Source organism: Ambystoma mexicanum, chromosome 1p (assembly GCF_040938575.1).
Source record: "Ambystoma mexicanum isolate Mex_15411 chromosome 1p, UKY_AmexF1_1, whole genome shotgun sequence".
Classification (NCBI taxonomy): Eukaryota; Metazoa; Chordata; class Amphibia; order Caudata; family Ambystomatidae; genus Ambystoma; species Ambystoma mexicanum.
Window position 1 is genome coordinate 1,493,462,834 of NC_090921.1, and position 21,414 is coordinate 1,493,484,247.

At 48.9% G+C, this 21,414-nt stretch overlaps 1 protein-coding gene across 1 annotated transcript in view; it reads left to right on the top strand.

Moving 5' to 3' along the window:
* The window catches only part of LOC138456456 (palmitoyltransferase ZDHHC21-like), a 468,858-nt gene that overhangs the window by 82,218 nt on the left and 365,226 nt on the right, over positions 1-21,414 (top strand). The window contains exon 2 of the mRNA XM_069607178.1: positions 7,147-7,235. Coding sequence (XP_069463279.1) covers positions 7,147-7,235 — 89 coding nt within the window. The remainder of the gene's footprint in view (positions 1-7,146; positions 7,236-21,414) is intronic.

A 21,414-nucleotide genomic window follows, 5' to 3' on the forward strand; every position in this document is an offset into this window, starting at 1 on the left:
ATTGCCACTGATTTTATAGTGGATCTTCCACCTTAAGATGGTTGAACAGTCATTTTAGTTTTGCTGGATGCTTTTTCTAAGATGGCTCATTTTACTTCATGCCCTTGTCTGCCTACTTCTGGTTACACGGACTGCCTTCTAAAATCCTCTCGGATCATGGTACTCTACCTCCAAGTTTTGGTCAGAACTTTGCTCTAATATAGGTATGTCCCGAAGCATGTCCTCGGGGTATCCCCCTCAATCAAACGGGCTGACGGAGAGAATGAACCAAACCTTGGAGCAATATCTTCGCTGTTATGTAACCTCAACACAGGACAATTGGGTCTCCTTGTTACCATCAGCGGAATTCTCGTATAACTCTTACCACTCCTTTCTATTGTAATTATGGTTTCCACCCCCACTTAGTTACCTTCTATTCCGAACACAAGTACGAACGTCCCAGCGGTAGAAGAACTGTTACAGGAGCTCCTCAAAACACAAGACAAGGCCTTAAAAACCTCCAGTCATCACGATTACAAGCAAAGAAGTTTGCTGATTGCCATAGAAACCCTAACCCTGGATTTAGAGTAGGCGACAAGGTTTGGTTGGCTGCCAAATATCTACCCCTGCATCTGAAATCGGGGAAATTCGCACCCAAATACTTTGGACTCTGCAGTGTTTCTAATATCATAAATCCTGTGGCCTTCCGCTCACTCCTTACTCCTACCTAGCTCCGGGAATAGAATCCATCCAGTCTTTCCTTCCTCCCTTCTGAAGCCGTACAAAAAAATCATCAAGACATCCCTGAACAATTAAACTTCCACAAGTGCTGGTGGATCTGCAACCCGAATATGAGCTAGCTAGCATATGAGATTCCAGATACTATAGAGTTTTACAGTATCTCATAGATTGGAAGGGATACAGAACTGCAGACCGTACTTGGGAACCAGCTAAGCAAGTACATGCACTCCTCTTGGTCCGCCGCTTTCACTGTCTGCTCCCATGGAAACCAGATGGCTCCAGTCCTGGAAGAGAGCATGCTGTTACGCTCCGTGCACGGCCTTGGTCGTTGTGGCACAGATGGAAGGTGACTTCTCGCCAATTGATCTTAGGGCGGAATGCAGCAAAATCCAACCAACCAACGGCTGCCTCCTTTGCCAACCAAGTAAACGACATCCGCACACCTCAAGATGGCCGTCACGCATTCGTGATGCGGGATGCTTGGGAAGGAGGAGTTGCTACAAACAAATACAGAACAGTAACACAGCTCCTCACTTTGCAACTTTGGTGCCACAACACTTGTTTCCCCTGAGTCCTCGCCCTTACCTTCCTTTCTGTTGGAGCTTCTACGCTCCGGTCCTTTACCCTCTATTCCTAGTGGCCTTGCCACCCTCCTTCCAGCTCGGATACGACCTAGCTCTCTCTTCCATTCTGCACATTTCCGCCAGTTTTCAAACTTGCCGCATTTGGAATTCCGGACTGCTGGATCTTCCGCCCCGCCTGCATTGATCTGCTCAGCACTCTGCAAGGTTTTTTGCAGTTACATGGGCTTTTTCCTTGGATCTGGCCTTCCTGGTAGCCAGTCTGCCCTGTGTTCCTCCAGGGTAGACCTGGCTGCCAAGGAGGACTGACCAAGACTTCGCAAAAACCACAAGTAAAGGCCCAGTCAACCAACCTCCTTGTTTGGGGTCACCCGACTCATGAATATGGCACTTATCGGTACTTTGTGGCACTGCCGAAGTGCCCCTATGACTAAGCTTCCGTTATCATGGCTCACTGGCTATCTCTGGCTTTATTCAGACATCTTACAGCAAACATAGAGAAGCTTCCCGGCGTCCAGCCTCCACTTTACGGGCTTACTGGCTTCGTCTGGCGGCTTCCACATCCTTCACGACTCCTGCCTCGATCCTGTTCTGTTCCTGCTTTGATCCCGGCATGGTGAACCAGCTCCTGCAGTCCTTCTCCCGTTCTTCTCTCGCCATCTCCCTGCTCGCCTTTCCCAGCCGTAACTAGCTCGTTGCATCACCAAGTTACCTTCCGTTGTTCCAACTTTAACCTCCAGCTTCCACGAAGGGAGTTGCTTGGCACTAGATGGCTCATTCTGATTCTGCTGAGTATTCAGCATTAGTTGGCTTCTCTTTCTCATCTCAGTCTTTATTATTCTGTTGGTTGCAGAATATTGAGGGATACTATCAGCAGGCTTTAAGGGTTGTTGAAGAGGGTAATCACAGTATGCCATTAAGGCATGAAGACTGGAAGGGGTATCCTTAAAAGGGAAAGGAAGATACCATGTATCATCTAAGGATGCTGTGCTATCCCCCTCAGGGTTGCCTCCCCCCATGTGATCCTCCCTCAAATAGCCACCCTCGGGGTAGGGATCAGGTACCAGCTGCGGTCCCCTGGCCAATGAGCAGAGGCTACCTCTGGGAAAGGACTTATGATATCATCAGATTCATCACATCCCCTTCCCCTAATGCTACTGGTTCTTTCAGCATCACTGTTCTACCGTGAAGCAGTAGGGCTGCTTATCTGCTTATCTAGGAGCCAGCACATGACTCGCGCATTGCAGTCTTTACGAAGGCTAAGCCAAGTTAATGTATGATTGGTGACCAGTCTACGCTTTCTGCCAGTGAGATAGTATTTTAAGTATGAAACTGCCTCAAGCTCAATTGTGGCATAGTTCTTTTCCCTGGGATATCATTTTCGACTAATAGAAAAAAATGCCATGTTCGTTGCCATCATGATCTTGGGAAAGAAGAGCCCCTAACCCAACATGTAATGCATCTGTTGGTAAGAACAATTATTTTAAATTAGCCCCTTTTAAGACTGGCTCGGTGCACAAAATGTGATTCTTTGTCAAAACAGTGTTGGTCTTCTGGACTCCATTTTATCTTTTGTGGTTCTGCATTTGTAAGCTTCTCAGTGAGGCAGGAGGTAATAGAGGAATAGCCAGGAATTAATCATCTATAATACCCAACTAACCCTAAAAAGGCTCTCGGATCTTTCTTTGTTTTGTGCTCTGGGGTTTCCTGCACTGCCTTCTTCTTTTCACTTTGGGGTTGAAAAGTCAGTTTCCTACTAAGAAACCGAGATACTTGACTGCTGATTGTGCCAAGTGGAATATTTTGGGTTTTGCGATAAAGGCCGGCTTTTCACAGGGCTCTGATGACTAAATAGAGATGGTGCCATGTGAAGTTCAAAGGGTAACACTTTAAATTGGTATAGCCCAATAGGAGTGAAGAAGACTGTCTTGTCCTCTGGGTTAACAGGCACTTGCCAGTAACCTTTTGTCAGATCAATCGTGGAGAGGAAAACGGCAGCTCCCATCAATCTATCAGATCGTATATCCTTAGGATAACTGTCGAATTGGAATACTGCGTTCACCTTCCTGAAATGAATACAAAATCTCCATGATTGATCTGGCTTGGCAACAAGTACTCTCGCAGAGGATGAAGGATTCTGGGATGGTTCAATAATAGAGTTCAGCATCTTCTCCACTTGCTGTCTTGTCTTGCTTCAGGTATCCGATATGGTTTTAAAGGACAACTTTCCCTGGGGTGTACGGATGTAGTGAAAACCCCCTTTTACTCTACCTGGTTAATTTTTAAAGACACCTGGAAACTGTTCCAATGAGTCTTGTATATCTTGTTTCTGAGTTTGGAATAGGTGGGAAGGAATCAGATTCTTTATCTGACTCATCTCTTAAGCGACTAGTCAGTACCACTGTGAGGTCCTCTCTCCATTCCTTAAGGAGGTTTATATGCTTGATATGGGTCATGATTCACCTATCTGGCTGGGAGATCCGATAGTTGTATGGCCCTGTTTGTTCAATCACCTCATAGTGTCCATGCCATTTAGACAACATCTTCTTCTCGGATGTTGGCAGGAGAACAAGATCTTTCTGTCCAATAGAAAAATAACCGAAGTCATTTTTCTAAATCGTAGGAGGTATTTTGGTTTTCTTGGGCTTTAGTCAGGTGGGCTTGAACTATCGATCTCACAGTGGCAATGTGTTGGGTCATTTGTGACAATGGTAAAGGGGCTTCCTCCATCTCCTTTCAAATGGTAAAAAACCCTGTTGAGGTTTGTGGTGTTTTCTGGATGGTAAAAGGGCCCAGGGTATCATAATATCCCAATTTGTGCCGTCATCCTCAAACAATTTTTGGATGACATTTTTAAGGATTTTGTTGCAATGTTCCACCAATCTCCTAGTTTGCGGGTGGTAGACAGAGGTCCTAAGAGTTTTAATGTGTAGCATCTCCTTCACATCTGCCATTGATCGACTCATGAAGGTAGTCCCTTGCTCTGTTAGGATCTCCTTTGGGAAATCGACCAGTGAAAGAAATGGGATGAGGTGCTTCAGAATCTGCTGGGACGTATTATTGTGTAGTGGCAAAGCCTCTGGGTATGAAGTTGCATAATCTACAATTAACAAGATGTAATCCTTCCCCACCCTAGATGGCTCAAGGGACCCATCTATGGCCATACGTATGTAGGAAAAGGGCACCTCAATAATAGGCATAGGTTGGAGCAGAGCTGGAGGAGGTATTTGGGAACTCGTCTTTTGACACAGAGCACAGGTAATTACGAAGTTCTTCACATTGGCATGAAATCTAGGCCAATAAAATCAGCGTATTACCTAAGCCTGTGTCGTGGCTGTCCCCAAGACATTACCTGTTAAGTGTGAGTGGGCAATTTCTAGTACCATCCTCTTGTGACTTTTAGGCACCATGATCTGAGATCAAGGTGTACCATCAGGCCTGAGATCCCCCCACTATACAGTAGCCCATGTATTAGAAAGAAGAATAGTCACCCTTTAATTCTTCCCTCTTCTTCAGTTATTACATGTAGAAAAGCCTCTGCTAGCGAGGTGTCATTCTGCTGAGCACATTCTAAATCAGGAATGATCTCGGCTTCCGCGCCAAGAGTTTTTGGCTGTTTGGCTTCAGATGTTCGCAGGGGGAGTGTTCAGTTGTGTGCTGGACACCAACTTTTTTTTTCTTTTGCGTTGAGAATCCATGTGTAACCATTTTTGTTTGTGTTGGACTTTACCATAAATAGCAATAGTCATTCTGATACTAGGGACATTACCAATTCAAGGGATTAAATGTTGCACTGCTGCCTCCCACCCCCACGTGCAGTCTATTCGAAATCCCTGCATTGGATACAGCATGGAACCTCCAAACGTCGAACCATTGGATCTTCGCATCATGTATGAACCAGAACCAGCAGTACTCGTCGTCTCAAGACATGCTTGATCGTTGTACCGTTCCTGGTGGTCCTTCGACCTGCACTGCCCACCACCTGTGTGGAACTGCATGAAGCCCCTGCTTGACTCCGAAACTGATTCGACCCGCAAGCTCAAATACTTGAAGTCAGGGATGGCGCTGTTGACTACTAAACTTTGGATTAAGGCACTTTAAACTGACCCTATTCCCCTGGTTCACTTTTTGTGGCCTATAGACTGGCTAAGTTCCTTTCCACTGAAAGACATATGCTTTTAAATTCATTGTGGTTGGTTTACTGATTTCCGGTTCACCCCTGTTGCATGACCCAGAGTACTGCATCTTTTATTTTCTGCATTTCTCTGTCTTTCCTTTACAGGGCTGTATTTCTATAGTGTTTTATAGTTTTTTGTACAGTGGTGTGTGTAGAAAGGAAGCACACCAGTCGCGGTGCTGCAACAAAAGGTCCTTTAATCAGGGTTGTTATTTTTGCAAGGTTGGGAAAGTTTGGTGATTAGAATAACCAAGAAAAAGTTCTGCTTTAAACCTCAAGAAAGGCCCTCTCCGCTCTGTCTCTGCTGATACAGAGTGGTTCTTCTAGCCCTTTGTCGTTCACTCCTGTTCTTAATACGGCTAGGGGTATTCGGGCGTCTGCTCCTGTTGAATGCCGGAAACAAAGAACATGGAGTCTCAGTTCGGGGCCCTTTTGTATCCCCCGCCCGCCCCCTTCCCCAACCCGCATGCAGGAGGTAGCCCGGTACATCCTGTTTAGCTCCACCCCCTTTTTCCTGCTCTGCCGTTCCGGGCCGCCATGGTCTCTGCTTCCCAGGGGCCGCTACACAGCTTATCCCCTCCTTGCCGCTGGTGTCCACTGTCCCAAGGAGAGCCCCACGCCTTCCACTGACTACTTGTGCGGGCCACTCTCAAGACATCTGTGTCTGGGATCGGACGCCGTCGCCAGGTAAGAACTGTCCATATGGCCCCCTCCCGTTTCCACGTTAATGTGTCTCTATGTCCAGTGGACTGGGCTTGTTTGTCGGATAGACCTAGAGAGCCGCTGCAGAGCCCTGGGTTCTTCTGGGGTGACCATTGGGAAGAGCTGTCCGACTACAGGGTGTATAATTAAAGTACATATATATTTATAGAACCTTGATTGCACCACCTTCCCTCAGCCCACGTAACCACAAAAGGCAAAGTAAGTTTATTTCTTGGTTGTGCCTGTTTTATCCGCTGAGTGTAATCATTGTTGGTTTGTAAAAATTTGTGGGGACTGAGTAGGCGGTTTTGCCACTACTCATCCTTATACTCCTGCAGAGCAGAAGTCATTTTGACTCAGTGAGCTTCTGCTGAAAGACCTCCATGCATCCTGTCGTGCTCTTAGCATTTGTTTAGTTAGCTCATGTGACATTACTCGAAGCAAGGACAGTTTGATTATCCTGTTGCTTTGCCCCCATTTTACCCAGCATAGAAGAGGCCCTACTTTTTAATCTTGGGGTCATCAGGATCTCTGGAGGATAGCTCAGGGACAACGTGCTTGTCTTGGAAGCAAGATAACACGGAGCAACACAGGTTAGATCCCCGGGTCCGCGCTTAAAAACCTCTGGGTATTAAGCATGTTATAAATAACCTATCCTATCATATCTATAATTTACAGGTTTACCAGTCGGCATTGGAGCCAATTGAACTATCTCCATTGAACTTCAGCATTTGCCTCAAATACAAAGGACATTATTGAACAGATCCAGGTCATGTGCAAGAATATTTTTCCAAGCAGTTAAACTACTGCTTATTTAAATGCTCTTTGAGTGGGTGTGTTGTACCATTTGTGTAACATATATCAAAAACCAAAACACCTCTCCTGCCAAATTTGAAAAAGAACTTCATTCTGTTTTTGCTGTATATCCTGTGATGGTTCTGACCCTGTGAATGCCTGTTTTTTCAGTATCTGGTTTCCTGTTCATACAACTCTTATCCATCTACTTATTTTGATGATCCTGGTCAGCCACCTAAGAGCAGCCTTTACTGACCCAGGTAAGTTGTTTTTGATTTCTTGTATCTCTAAACGTACAATTTTGCAAACATTGGTAAAGGGGATACCAGCTGTAAAGCCAGGGAGAAGAAATCTTGTGAACTGGTTGCAATTAACTGTATTGGGCTGGATGTCGCCCGTATTGCATCCTTCCCCCCCCCAAATGTCTGTTTATTGGTTTTTACAATCGTAACAAAAAATAAAGTAATATTAATTCTCATGAATTACTTCCTATCTCCGCAACCCTCCCACCCCAAGTCCCTGCTCCTTCCCCCGACCATTATTATCCACCTCATTAATGCTTCTGAAGGATCGTTTTATATAGTTATATGAAGCCGTCAATTTGTTCGATTGTCCATATACATTCCTTCATGGATGTAAGTCGCCCGGGGATGTTTGCAAGTCATTAAGGAGAGTACCCCATGCTCGATTCCTCTCTTATCCCTTGTTCATGCAACTGCCTTTTCTGCTGTACCCCTCTTCAATAAATCTTGGGACCATTGACTGGGTAAATGGCCTTTGGGATGCTTCCAAGAGATGGCCATATGGCGCCTTTATTTATTTGGATTTATTGTGCATTTGTAAGGCACTTATACATCAAGTAAATTGTGTTTCAAAGCCCCTACAGGGCAACAGGGAGGGGACATGGGAATGAAACAATTATAACAATACAAGACAGAGGCGGACCTACTAAGCCTTGTGAGCATTCAGAATGTGCAAGTACAGAGAGAGGGAAGGAAGAGGGAGTGGGGTTGAGGGCTAGGTGTATGAAGAGGGATTGCCTAGGGAGTGAGTGTAACGCTCACCTGATTCCCGTAGAGGCGCCGGTCTTGACTGGGCGTATACCGTCTCTTCAAAGGTGATGTGTAACACACGGCTGGCTCTTTGGGCTGGACCTCTGTGCACTGTATGTCTGACTCGAAGGGTAAGATGTCTGCAGATAGAAAATATGGGATTAATGATTTGGGTTATTGAATGTCTCGCTCTTCTTCCCTTTCTCTTCTCCTGTAGAACCCCAAAGGTTAACGCTCTCACCTTAGGTAAGTGAACGCCGTGCTCTCCATCTGCCTCGGGGCAGGGTGCTGTAACCAGTTTCTTCACTGGATAAGGGGAGCAGGCCTCTTGACTTCAGAGGACTGCTGTCCGTCGTTTACTGCACGAACGGTAAGTTCCAACTAATTCTAATGTCTTTAAAAGTCTTTAGTAATGATGTCTCTTGTTTTGCAGGGTTCCGGCGATGGCGGATGACGGGCTGAAGTGAGTTGAATATGGAGCCCGTGTGATGAATAGAAGCGCCTGGAAGCACGTAAGTAAGCGCTTGTTGCCTGCTTCACGATGCGCTCTAACTGTCTTTTTATTTTGCAGGTATAAGTTTGGAGCGGCTGCAGGGTGCCGGAATACCCACTGGGTTAGATGTGGAAAGGAGTAATGGCACGTGAGTATTAAAGTTCCCCAATGTCTTTAAACGCACCTTGTTTTGTCTTTCAGATGCGGGATGCAGCGCCGAAGGCCTCCGGAGCGTGCGAAGAGTTGGTAAGCTTTTGTCTTTCAGATGCCGGAATGCAGTGCGAAGACCTCCGGAGCGCACGAAGAGTAGGTAAGCCTTTGTCTTTCAAATGCCGGAATGCAGCGCGAGGCGTTGGTGACAGCCGATGGACCAGGTAAGTGAAGCGCTGTCACTGAAGACCGTAATGCTAACCTGTTCTTTCTTGTATTTATAGGTGTTGCTGAAGACTGGATTCAGGATGGTAAGCCTTTTTCCTTAGGCCCAGGATCAGATGCAGAAGACCCGATGAGCGTTCTGCTGCAGAGGATGCAGAATAACGCAAAGCAAGATTCATCCATCGGGTGTGGTTTAAATAGCCTCCTGTAGTGCTTAGGTGTCTCCTTCCACAGCCACGCCTAGGTAAGAAAAGAGTTCCTGCTTTCCAGAAGAGTTCCAGTGTTCTGAACCTAGGGAGTGGCTCCTGCCCCACCCAACAGGAAAAGTAGTTCCAAACAGAAGAGGATCAGAGGCTCAACTGGCAGGCAAGTAAGCAGCATGGTCTGCTGCAGGTAAGTCCACCCAAGCATTATGAGCCCGGCGCTTCCAGCGCTGGGACTGGGCATATTTATGAGCCTGGTGCCACTGGCGCCAGGACTGGGTCCAAAAGGTCCCAATTGGGACTGGTTGGCACTCGGAACCTGGGTTATGGATCTGCTTCCAAGGGAGTTGGGAAAACCCTGACCTTTTGGAAGCAGAGATCATGACAGTGAGCAGCTGTAAGTGCGAAGGTAGCCATCAATAAATAAGTAAGTACAGGCCTGTGGTGACATAGAAAGGGCTGGAGGGGTGGAGGCTGTAGGCGTTTGGGTGTGGGAGGCCAGGACCCAAGAGGACACATAAGCCCTGTCAGTAATAGTTGGAAGGCAGCTCTTTCGTTCAGCCTTTTCTCTTTTTACCTCCTGGAAGTACTCCCAATAGGCCTTAGGTGTGCATTCCAATTGTCGACACAATAAGTTGTTTTCCCTGCTTGTCACCATCTGCCAGTAGCATTGTATCATCAGGCATTTTCAGACAATATGCCAGAAGCCAGCTGACTTCTCCGTTGCATCTCTGTTGTTATCATTCTCTTGTTTATGGGTGCGAGTCCCAGGCTCACAATGCTTAGTGTGACGTGTTTGGTTTCCCTTTTAAGTATGTGGTTATCTTTGGGGTTATCCCTCAGGGTCCCTGACCCTCCTGGCTCTAGACCTTGGTTTCACTCATGGGTGCAAGTCCCAGGCCTGCAATGTTACTACTTGGTTCACTTCCCTTTAGGTCTGCAACTCTTTCTTACTTCAGGGCCCTAGACCTTTCCGATTGTGTAATTTTTATGTTGGTTATTTCCTGGTCCCAGACCGTCTCATCAAATAGGTAATGCTCTACATCGGGTTACAGACCCTTTTGTGCGAATTCCAGACTTGCAATGTTGTGTCTCATCCACTTGGTTTACTCTCCTACCAAGTTTGCAACTTTTTTCATTTGTTTCAGGATCCCAGGACCCTCAGGTTTTTGGGTGCGGGTCCCAGATTTGCAAAGGTGTATGTGTTTGGTTCACTCTCCTGCTAAACATACAATTGTCTTTTAAGTGGTGTAGGGTCCCAGGCGCCTCTCAGTTGTGTCGGGGACCCAGACCCTTGTGGTTTTGGGTGCCGGTCCCAAACTCGCCCAGGTGCGTTAGTCATTTGACTCACTCTTCTGCCAAACATACAGCTGTCTTTTATTTGGTGTAGGTTCCCAGGCCCTCCTTCTTTGGCTCTTTAGCTCACCCCTTTGCTTCCCTGAACCTCCTTCAGCTCCTGGGCATCCCACGTACATGCTTGCCTCCTTCTTGGTGGTCTCTGCGGTCCCCGGTCAGCTTTCTCTTTCCAGCACGCTACGGCAGCGTTCGGGCATCCTGCATGGTCTGCAGCCTTGCTGCAGACCAGGGCTCCTTCCTAGCAGTGCAGTCTTTTTCTTCTGCATGTCGTCTCTCGTCTGGTTCTGCTTTCCGCTTGTCCTCTTCGTGGGGTAACTCTCCCTCTCTCACGGCTCTCCGGCAATCATGTTTGAACCTGGGCTTGAATGCCATTGAAACTTCCCCGTTGGATGATAAGTTCCTTCCAGCCAATCACAGGTCTCTGGAAGCTAGACCGCACATTAGGTTGCTCATGAGTGATCTTTATACTCCTGGCCATCTACCTCGTCACAGTATCGGCTGTCAAGTTACCGGCACAATATTTTCTGTTCTCATCGTTGCTCTGTAAGTCAGTTTGGTTATAGACCTTTTCAGTGTCGTTATGCATGTTGGTTTGACTATATTCATTTTCAATATTAATATACAAGTCGTTTTGGCTATGTACACTACTTCATACTATCTAGGTCTTCAATATTATCATGTGGGTTATTTTCCCTAACTTGATAGTAATATCTATTAGCAGTATCTAGGGAGGGGATAGTAGGACTTAGTCTTGGAAAAGTGGTAGAATGAGGTAAAGCAGAATAATGCCACGTCCCCTGTTGGTGATCATCCCCAATCCCATAGGGAATTTCTTCCCCATGGAATCCTCACTCTGTGCATCACCACCAGGGACACTATTGTATTGTGGACACATCGCCCTGGCCCCATGGGAAAGGTCTCCCTTGGGGAAGAAGGGACGACTTCCTCAAAGCTGTCACACGTGACAGTTGCTCTTTAGACCTATTGACGAGCGGCAAAAAGGAAATAAATTCCACAGAGGCGGCTTGCCAAGAGAAAAGGGTGTTGTATCGGAAACATTTGTATCGTGTGTCAGACACTATTACAAATGGCAACTGTGGTATTTTCCTATGAGAAACATCAGATTTCCCCCCAACACAACTTATTGTGTACCCCGACATTCAGTAGGGATTATCGTGCAGAACCTTGGTTGTGGTTATTTAAAAAGAAATCCTGGAATAAACTCCCCTCAGACATTAAATCGAAGCTTGACTGTTGATTCAGGATTTTGGCCAATAACCTTGATCTCAACTGGAACTGAAGGCCGACCTCCCACGATTTTAAACCCATCTTATTACTTGGCCTTGTTTTTCACATCCTAGGACAACACAGTGGTTGACTTAACATGTTGGTTTTCTTTCTACTTCTGTAAGGGATGAAGGCCCCTTGTTTGCATAAATTGACTTACCTCGCACTACTTGTATCCCGCTAGAAGTCCTTTGACTGTGGCTTTGGAGGGGATTATTGGTCAAGGCAATTAGATTTTAGATTGGCTCCCTGGCCGTTCCAATTTATTCTTGATTATGTAATCTATGGTTACTTTTTCATACATTTGAATAGCACACTTAACCCAAGGGCTTCTTGGCGCTGTTTACAACTTAGGTGGTTAGTACAGTTATCAGGCTGTTAATGAAACGGGTGGATTTTCATTCTTTTACAGAAAAAGATGTAGGAAGGCTCAGATCGCAAGGCGGGGAGAGGGAGTTCCAGAGCATGGCACCAGAGACGGGGGCTGCTCTGATGCTATGTTAATTAGGAGTATGTGCTCTGACGCTGTGATTTATGTGATTTTTATTTTTTTTAAACATTTTTTTTTTGTGTTGTTCCCTTCCGTCATTTTTTTCCTTTCTTTTTTGCCCACTTGCATCACACTTCAAAGCATCCTTACTGCAAAAACCTCAAAAAAGGGAAGGCACAGTGTAGGCTAATGGTGCTATACAGAAGACTGAAATGCTCACATAAAAGGAAGAGGAAACAGTTCAAACATGACAAAAGAGCTGAGCAAGAAGAGTTCACAAGAGAGATGAGTCTAAGCATTCAGTTTCCTGTTACAGCCTGCATCTATTTGATATTTCGGAGGCCTGGTTTGCTCTAGAATGCAAGGGTACTGTGAGGAACCTGAAGGTGTCTCCCTGACTAGTCCCCGTAGATTTGTCATCCATGGGGCCAGGACACTGCCATCGCTATTGGATCCAGTTCCTGGGGGTGGACCAGTGAGGGAGGATCACCTGGATGGGGGGGGGGGGGTGTTGGGGGTGTGGGACACAGACGGATGATATGCGGTATCCCCCTTCTTTCAACACCTTATCCCCATCCTACGTCGTAGGATATTCCCAAAAACTGCCCCCCCCCCCTTTTCCGACATGAACACTTTTGCACAACACGAAAGACAACGGACTAACACCAGAGCCATTTACCTGACATGTCCCAATACAATGCTCAGGCAAAGTCCGGCAATTGACCAGAGTGCCACATCGAACAGCCCTTTCCCTTGCCCACAGGGATAAAAGGTAGCGCACAGGACGAGGAAGGCAGACCCCACGACGTGAGCTAACTCGGCATGGCAGTTCAAGAGGGGGAGAAAGACGGTACATACCGAGAGGGTGACGAGGAGAGACGTGACCTTGCCCTTTCCGACCAAGCCACGTGAAACCTCAACAGAAGGAATCGTAAGACCGCAAACAATAGCCAACGTGTGTTGCAGCAGATGTCAATGGTACACAAGACCCTCCTCCGCTGATAACCATGCCGGGGGGGAGACACTGGTCTCCGTTGTACCAACCTTGACTCTAAAGAGAAAGCCAAGCGGTTCATCGCAGCTGGTGAGTTGAGGGGAGAGTCGATAAGAAACCGTACTGTGTTGAACGAAAAGTAGCAAGCGGCTAATTGACCTGTGAAAGCATAAAGAGCTATTAATATTAGAAGGGGGGAAAACCAGCAGAAGAGGAGTTCGGCACCACGTGGGTGCTCACTCAGTAATCTCTGGAAGATTGCCCAATTGTTGAAACTACCATAACCAGAAGACCTTGGGGGGAAAAGGCGAAAAGGGGGTCAAAGTGGTCGTACAGGGGTCTTGTAAAATCCTTTGTACAGTCCAAAGTCTTTGACTGACAGTTGATTTGTGAAATTAAGGGAAGTGAATCCCGCATCGTAAGAATTGAATGAGAAAGGCACGATTGATGAACCCGGCGGAGGGATGCTTACGAAAAGGGGCAAAGCCTGAAGATTTTCTTTTAAACGTAGTCCAGATTCCAGCCAAAAGATAATGTCCTGCAATAGGAATAAAAAAGTGCAGAGAGTAATGCAAGGTTTTGACAACATTGAAGAAAGAATCATTTAAGATATGCAAATGCTTAGAATTTTTATAGAGGCTTCAAAGAAAATACATGGGCTAAAGTTCTGTCAGTTAGAAGTGAAAAGAACACAAAAAGATTAATGGAAATGGCAGTCAACAGATTATCAGTGAGCAAATCCATTCAGATCCATTCAGGAAAATGTTCTTTCGAGGGGATTGGGTCCTCCGACGTATTCCATATCTATGAAATGTAATCACCACAGCTGTGCTGCTTCGGAAACTTTTTTCTGCGTCCTGCATCGATGCGCCGTCGTCGAGGACCTCCTGCGACGTCCGACATCATCCGATGTGATAAGTAGGACGCACGACGCCCCTAGCCTCAGTTCCGTTTTTTCCACGAACGTGTTGCTTCGTGAATCTCGGTTAACGCCTCGACTCCTTGGAGTTCTGTTCTTCTCGGTTCTTCGAACCTGTTCGTTTTTGTGAAAATCCTTTGTGTGAAGATGTCTTCTACTTCGTCTTCGACCCCGCGTCCGGGCTTCAAGAAGTGCGGGGAGTGTGGGTCCAAGATGTCAGTCACGGACTCGCACGACGCCTGCCTCTGGTGCCTCGGGGAGGCCCACGGCACGGATGACTGTATCGACTGCCAGTCGCTCACGTCCAAAGCCTTACGCGAACGTAAGAAGAAGTTGTCGGTAGGTCGGGTGTCCAAGCCCCGGAAGTCGAAGTCTGCGGGGCTTTCGACGGATGATTCGAGAGGTGACTCTCCGCGTCATTGTCGGAAGTCTCGTGGGTCTCCTTCTAGGAGTCGGTCTCGCCACTCCTCAGCCTCTTCGAGGCATTCTCGGAAGCGCCGACACCGGTCGTCTTCCAGGTCCTCTTCGGAGGACTTTGCCCGGCACGTCGCTTACCCCACCAGCCGTGTGACGCCGGAGGAATGGGCTTCCTTCGGGAAGAAAATGCTGGCGATTCTCGAGTCGCAGGGTACTAAGCCGTCATCGCCCCCGAGTGGGGTCGGTCGTGAGAGGTCGAGAGACACCGCTCGCAAGAGTGGTCGGCACGAGTCACGGGAGAGGTCCCGTTCGGACAAGGAGACTCGTTCTCGACGTACCCGTTCCAGGTCCCGGTCCTCGATGCGTTCGAGACCGTGTGCACCTGTGAGGTCTTCTAGGAAGACATCGACGTCTGAGGCGTCGAGGGCGTCGACAGGCTTTCTCGAGGCTCCGGCTCTGAGGAAGTCGTCAAAGCCGTCGACGCTCAGGTCGTCGAAGGACACGCTCGGGGCTCCGGCTTCGAGGGCTGTGTCGACGCCGCCGATGCTGGCGGCGCTGCATCTGACATCGACGCCGATCCTCTCGGCGCCGATTCGATCGACGCCTTTCGTGTCGGAGGTACCCCGTGGCACGGGGGAACCCCCTAGGAAGGCTCTGGTTAAGAGCAAGCACTCTCGGGTGCCTTCCTTTCGCCACCTGGAATATATTTCAGAGGCGGATGAGGATTCTGATGGCCTGGTTCCTAGTCAGGTTCCAGATGAAATTGTCTCGGGCCATAGTCAGTTTGACGATTTGAGGCAGTCACTGCATGATGCCAGTGGACTGGACACCTCTCCGGAGGTGGAGTTTTGTAGGCCTGAGCCTGGCTCTCATGCCGATTCCTCTTATGGCTAGGGTTTCTGAGTACTTGGGATGGTCTGCTCCCCCAGGGGAGTTTGTGCAGGATGATCTAACGGACATCCTTGATGTTGGTCCCCCAACTGACCCGGTACTGCCGTTCCATATGGCTTTACAGAGAAGGGTGGCGGCGGCTTGGACTGCTCCGGAGAGTCTCCCGGCGGTGGGCAGGTCCTTGTCGCGAAAATACCGTCCAGCCAGTAGCGACCCCTGCTACTTGACCAGGCACCCTACTCCGGAGAGTTTGGTGGTGCAGGCGGCCACGGCCCCGGCAAAGCGGGCGTTGTACCCTACCATCCCTCCTGATAGGGACGACAAACGTTTTGATGGCTGGGCGAAGAAAGTGTTTTCTTCTGGTGGTATGGCGCTTCAGGCGGCCAACTCAATTTGTGCCTTGTCTCGTTTCACACACACTCTGTGGAACTGTGTTGCGTTAGCGGCTGAACATATTCCCGAAGGGGATGAACGGGATGGTTTCCTTGCTATGGTCCAGGATGGTAAGGATGCCATGTGTGAGTCTGTTCAGTCGGGTTTGGACTTAGCTGAATGCGTCAGTAGGTCCATGGCGGCGAGCACCGTGATACGCAGGTTTGCGTGGTTGCGGAAGTCGGGGTTTGCTCCTGATGTGCAGTCCCGGCTCCTCAACATGCCCTTTGACGGTGAACACCTTTTTGGCAGCAAGGCTGACGAGAGCCTTGAGAGGTTGCAGACCTCAAAAGCTGCAGCAAAGTCGTTGGGTGCTGCAGTTCGCCAACCTCCGCCTTTTCGTCCTAGGGGACAGCAGTGGAGGGGTGGTTCCTTTCGCTATTACTCGTCCTTCAGTAAAGCGAGAGGAGCTGGCAGTCAAAGAGGCCAACGCAGGGGTACCAGAGGTGGACGACGGGGTACCCGTGGTGTCAAGGCCGCTCGGGCAGTTGCCTCTTTGCCCTCAGGTAACGCCGCAGCCGCTCCCACTCAGTCATGAGGCCATGTCCCATGGTTCGCCAGTTGGGGGAAGGCTGGCGCAGCATCTTGTAGAGTGGCAAGCCATTACTTCAGATGTGTGGGTTCTGGAGATCATAACCCACGGCTACTGCCTTCCCTTTCGGCACAGGCCTCGCGACAATCCACCGGGGAACCTCTCTTTGCAGAGTCCGGATCCGCTCCTTGCGCAGGAAATTCAAGCCCTGCTGGAGAAAGGCGCCATAGAACTGGTGCCTGTAGCGGAGAGGAACAAGGGATGGTATTCCCCTTATTTTTTGATTTCGAAGAAAGACTGGGATTGAGACCCATCATGGACTTGCGCGGTTTGAACAAACTCCTCCAGAAGGACAAGTTCAAGATGGTTACTCTCTCTCAAGTCCTCCAGGCCCTTCAGCTTCAGGACTGGTTGGTGTCACTCGACCTCAAGGATGCTTACTTCCATGTGCCGATCCATCCCAAGCACAAGAAGTACCTGAGGTTCACGGTTGGCGACTCGCACTTTCAGTTTCGGGTCCTGCCGTTCGGATTGACCTCCGCCCCGAGGGTTTTCACCAAGCTCATGGTGGTGGTGGCAGCGCATCTCAGGCAAGGGGGGATTCACGTCTACCCCTACCTGGACGATTGGTTGATCAGGGGGAGCTCTTCCGAGCAAGTCCTGGATCATCTGTCCGTCACCTGCCACTCCCTTCACAGGCTGGGCTTCTCCCTCAATTTAAAGAAGTCCCATTTGATGCCAACACAGCGGCTCCAGTACATCGGAGCAGTGCTCAACACTTCCCTGGGGCAGTGTTTTCCTCCCCAGGTGAGGGCTCTTCACATTCAGCAGATGGTGCACAAGTTTCAGCATGCCCAGACGCTCCCAGCGTTCGAGTTCTTGAGGTTGCTCGGCCTCATGGCATCCTGCATTCTTCTGGTGCCAGAGGCCCGCCTGCGGATGAGATCTTTGCAGTGGGCACTCAAGACGCAATGGTCGCAGTCCTCCGGCAGGATGTCGGACCCGGTTCAGGTGCCGCCCTCGGTCGCCCGGGACCTTCTGTGGTGGGCCGTCGAAGGCAACTTGATGAAGGGGGCTCCATTTTGGCTTCCCTGGCCGGAGGTGACGATCGTGACGGATGCATCCCTCACGGGTTGGGGAGCTCATGCCAACGGGCTGACGGTCAGCGGTCGTTGGTCTCCGTCGGAGTCCAGACTCCATATCAATCTGTTGGAGCTGAGGGCCGTCAGGCTAGCCCTGAAGGCTTTTCTGCCGACTGTGCGAGGAAAGAATGTCCTGATCCTGACGGACAACAGAGTGGCCATGCACTACCTCAACAAAAAGGGGGGGCAGGGTCACTTCCTCTGTGCAGGGAGGCGATGCAGCTGGAGTTCTGGGCCATCCAGCAGGAAGTTTCGATCTCGGCAGTTCATCTGGCCGGAGACGAAAACGTGACGGCGGACGCTCTGAGCAGGCAGAGCGCGATCTCTCACGAGTGGGAGTTGGCTCAGGAGATTCTCCTGGAGATCTTTGCCCTTTGGGGGACTGCTCAAGTGGATCTCTTTGCCTCCAGTGTCAACCGGAAGTGCGAAAGGTTTTGCTTGCGGGAATTTCCTCCAAAAGGAGCCTTAGGAGACGCGTTCGTGGTGGAGTGGTCATTCCCGCTGCTGTACGCGTTTCCTCCAGTCCCCGTTATCCCGCAAGTGCTGCAGAGGTTACGGAAGTTCGGTTCCCGGATGATCCTCATTGCTCCGGCGTGGGCTCGGAGGATGTGGTACCCGGACCTTCTCGACTTGTCCATCTGCCCTCCACGTCGTCTTCCCTACCGAGACGATCTGCTCTCACGGGAGGGGGGGGTCAGGTTCTCCATCCAGCGGTCAGATCCCTCAACCTTCACGCTTGGCTTCTGAAAGGTTGAGGTAAAAGGATTGGGACCTCCCTGAAGACGTGATGGAGGTGTTGCTTTCGGCCCGAATGCCAGCAACAAAGTCTCTGTACCGTTGCCGTTTGGCGTAAGTTCTGCGACTGGTGCAGAGTTCAGAATGTGGATCCTTTTGCATGTGACATCCCCATGGTTCTGTCCTTTTTACTTTCTTTGGCCCAAAGGGGCTTGCAAGTGGGTACCATTAAAGGTTACCTGGCGGCGCTGTCCATCTTTAAGCGCTCGTCTGAAGAGTGTTCTTACTTTAAAATCCCTTTCATTTCACAGTTTCTGAAAGGGCTCACTAATGTGTTCCCTCCGTCACCTTTCCTGGTGCCCGGTTGGGATTTAAACCTTGTTCTTAAGTTTCTTATGGGTGCTCCGTTTGAGCCTTTACATTCTTGCCCTTTGAGGCTGTTAACTCTGAAAACTGTGTTTTTAGTTGTGGTTACTTCCGCTCGCAGAGTGAGTGAGTTACAGGCACTTTCAGTTAAGCCACCCTTCACTGTATTTCACAAGGACAGGGTTGTCCTTGGAGTTCGTCCTTCTTTTCTTCCGAAGGTAGTGACGGAATTTAATTTGGCCCAGAAGGCTGTTCTTCCGGCATTCTATCCTCCTCCGCATCCTGGTAAGGAAGAGGAGAGGCTCAATAGGCTTGATCCTAGGAGAGCTTTAAGCTTTTATGTTTCACGCATGTCCCGGGTCAGAGTGGACCATCAACTCTTTATTGGTTACGCTGGAAAGCGTTTGGGGCAAGCTGTGACGAAACAGACTTTGTCTTGCTGGATTATTTTGGCCATCTCGGAGTGTTACCGCTTGGCGGGTAAGGACCCACCGGCTGGCTTGCGGGCCCATTCTACCAGTGGTATGGCTGCATCTACTGCCTGCAGAGGGGTGTTCCTATTCGCAACTTCTGTGATGCAGCCACCTGGGCTTCAGTACATACATTTGTACGTCACTATTCCCTCGATTCCGTCCGAGGACAGGATCTGGCCTTTGGCACGGCGGTCCTTTGCTCTGCTATTTGATTGGCTATTCTAAATTTTGATTCTAAATTCTTTCCCTCCTCCTTGCTCTGGTACTGCTTTGGGAGTCTGTCATAGATATGGAATATGTCGGAGGACTCAATCCCCTCGAAGAACAAGTTACTTTCTTACCTGGTAACGTTCTTTCGATGGGATGGTCCGACGACGTATTCCATATCGCTCCCGCCCTGCCTTCCCCGCTGCAGAATTTCTTTTGCGATTGCAGCTTACGTTCCGCAAGGCTTTGTGTTTGACTGGCAGTTGACTAATGTCACACGTTCTGGGGGAAAAAACTACAACTGAGGCTAGGGGCGTCGTGCGTCCTACTTATCACATCGGATGGCGTCGGAGGAGCTCCTCGACGACGGCGCATCGACGTCATCGACGCAGGACGCAGACGCCGAAAAAAGTTTCCGAAGCAGCACAGCTGTGGTGATTACATGTCATAGATATGGAATACATCGTCGGACCATCCCATCGAAAGAACGTTACCAGGTAAGAAAGTAACTTGTTCTTCTAGACAAGGCACCTGCTCAGTAACTGGCTACACCACCAATGTCCGCATTAAAAGATGATCTTGATATTAGTGTGATGTGTTCGGCACCCACATCACTTCCTTCTAGCAGGGGTGGTCTACTTTCATTCACGGTTGAGTGTCCTGCCCCACACTGGACAGACCCTGTGTCGCCTAGCCCCTATGAAGATGCAGGTTTTTCGGTGCCATGTGTGCCAGCAAAAGCACACCTACAAGACAATACACACTAAATCTGGCCTGGCCAAACTTGTCACTGGAACCAGGAGACGTAGGCCAAAAGGATGCAGCAAAACTAAATCTTTACAGAGATCGAACAATGGCTAATGCTAAATCTCTAGCCCGCCTGTACATTACAAAAGTTATTTCTTTCCAAGACCACCAGCTCTTCATTCTGCCACTCTTGTGTGGTTCCGTCCAATCCATAGTTGTAGGCATTCCCTTTTGTGACCAATCCGTGCTAAGATCTTGTTGTCATTATTAAACGGCAGGGTTAAGGCTGTGTCAACAGCGGTGTGTGAATCATCTTCTGCGGAGGAGAATTCTTCTTCTTCGGAGTCTGCAGGAGTAGCCTTCTTCTTAGACGACTTGCACTCCTTGTAGAGGTAAGGTCTTCCCCGGGAGGTAGCCACTGTGCCTGCTGCTGGTACAGCTAAAGCAAGGCCCCCCAATCCCTGGAGATTACTGGTAGGTTAGAGGGAAAACGCCAAATGGCTGATAAAACCCTTGTTCTGTGGATGGGGTTTCCATAAATCCAATTGGCAGGTTTGACAAAGCATTGTCGTAGTATCCGTGAATAGTAATCTGTGTTGCCAAAAGTGGCCGTGATACTCTCTCTCCAAAAAGGTAAGCATTGTAGTAGGAGCAAGGTGGAGCAAAGAAAAAGGGGGTAATGCAGAGAGAGAGAAGGCAACAAGGAGACCAGAGAAAAGTAGCCGAAAGCTAAGCATGATAAGGAAGGGTTCCAGGTGTGGTTCGTGAGATTCAGGAGGCGGAGCTACCAGAGCTCTGAAGTGAGTAGGGGAGAACCAGCGCTCTGCTGCAGGAAAGATGGCAGGCAGCAAGCCGAGGAGAGGAAGAGGAAAGGAGGAAGGTAGGAACAGAGGAAAACTAGCCAAAGAGCAGGGAAGCCTAGTGGTTGCAACACAAAGTGGTGCAATCAGAAGGGACGGATGAAAAGGAAGCGAACAAGAAAGACTAGGCTGCTCAGGAAGGGAGAGCGGAAGTGTGCCGGACTGTCAATGGAGGAACTTCTATCTCCTCCAAGTCCCCAGGATCGCCGACCGATGGCATGCTGTGTCTTTCGGACAGCCTTTAACCAACATGGCAGGGAAACACATCAGAAGAATTACATTTCTTTTATTTTCAAAATCCTAAAACAATGTTTTTCCTTTCTGAACTTCATGTTATGCTTTCTGTTTTGAAAATACTGCTACATTGTAACCTTTTCTGCACTCTTGGCTAGTGGCCCTGCCAAGCTCATCCGATCTACAATTGATAAATGTTTAAGTCTCTGTCTGGAAATTCATCCTGCCGGTGAT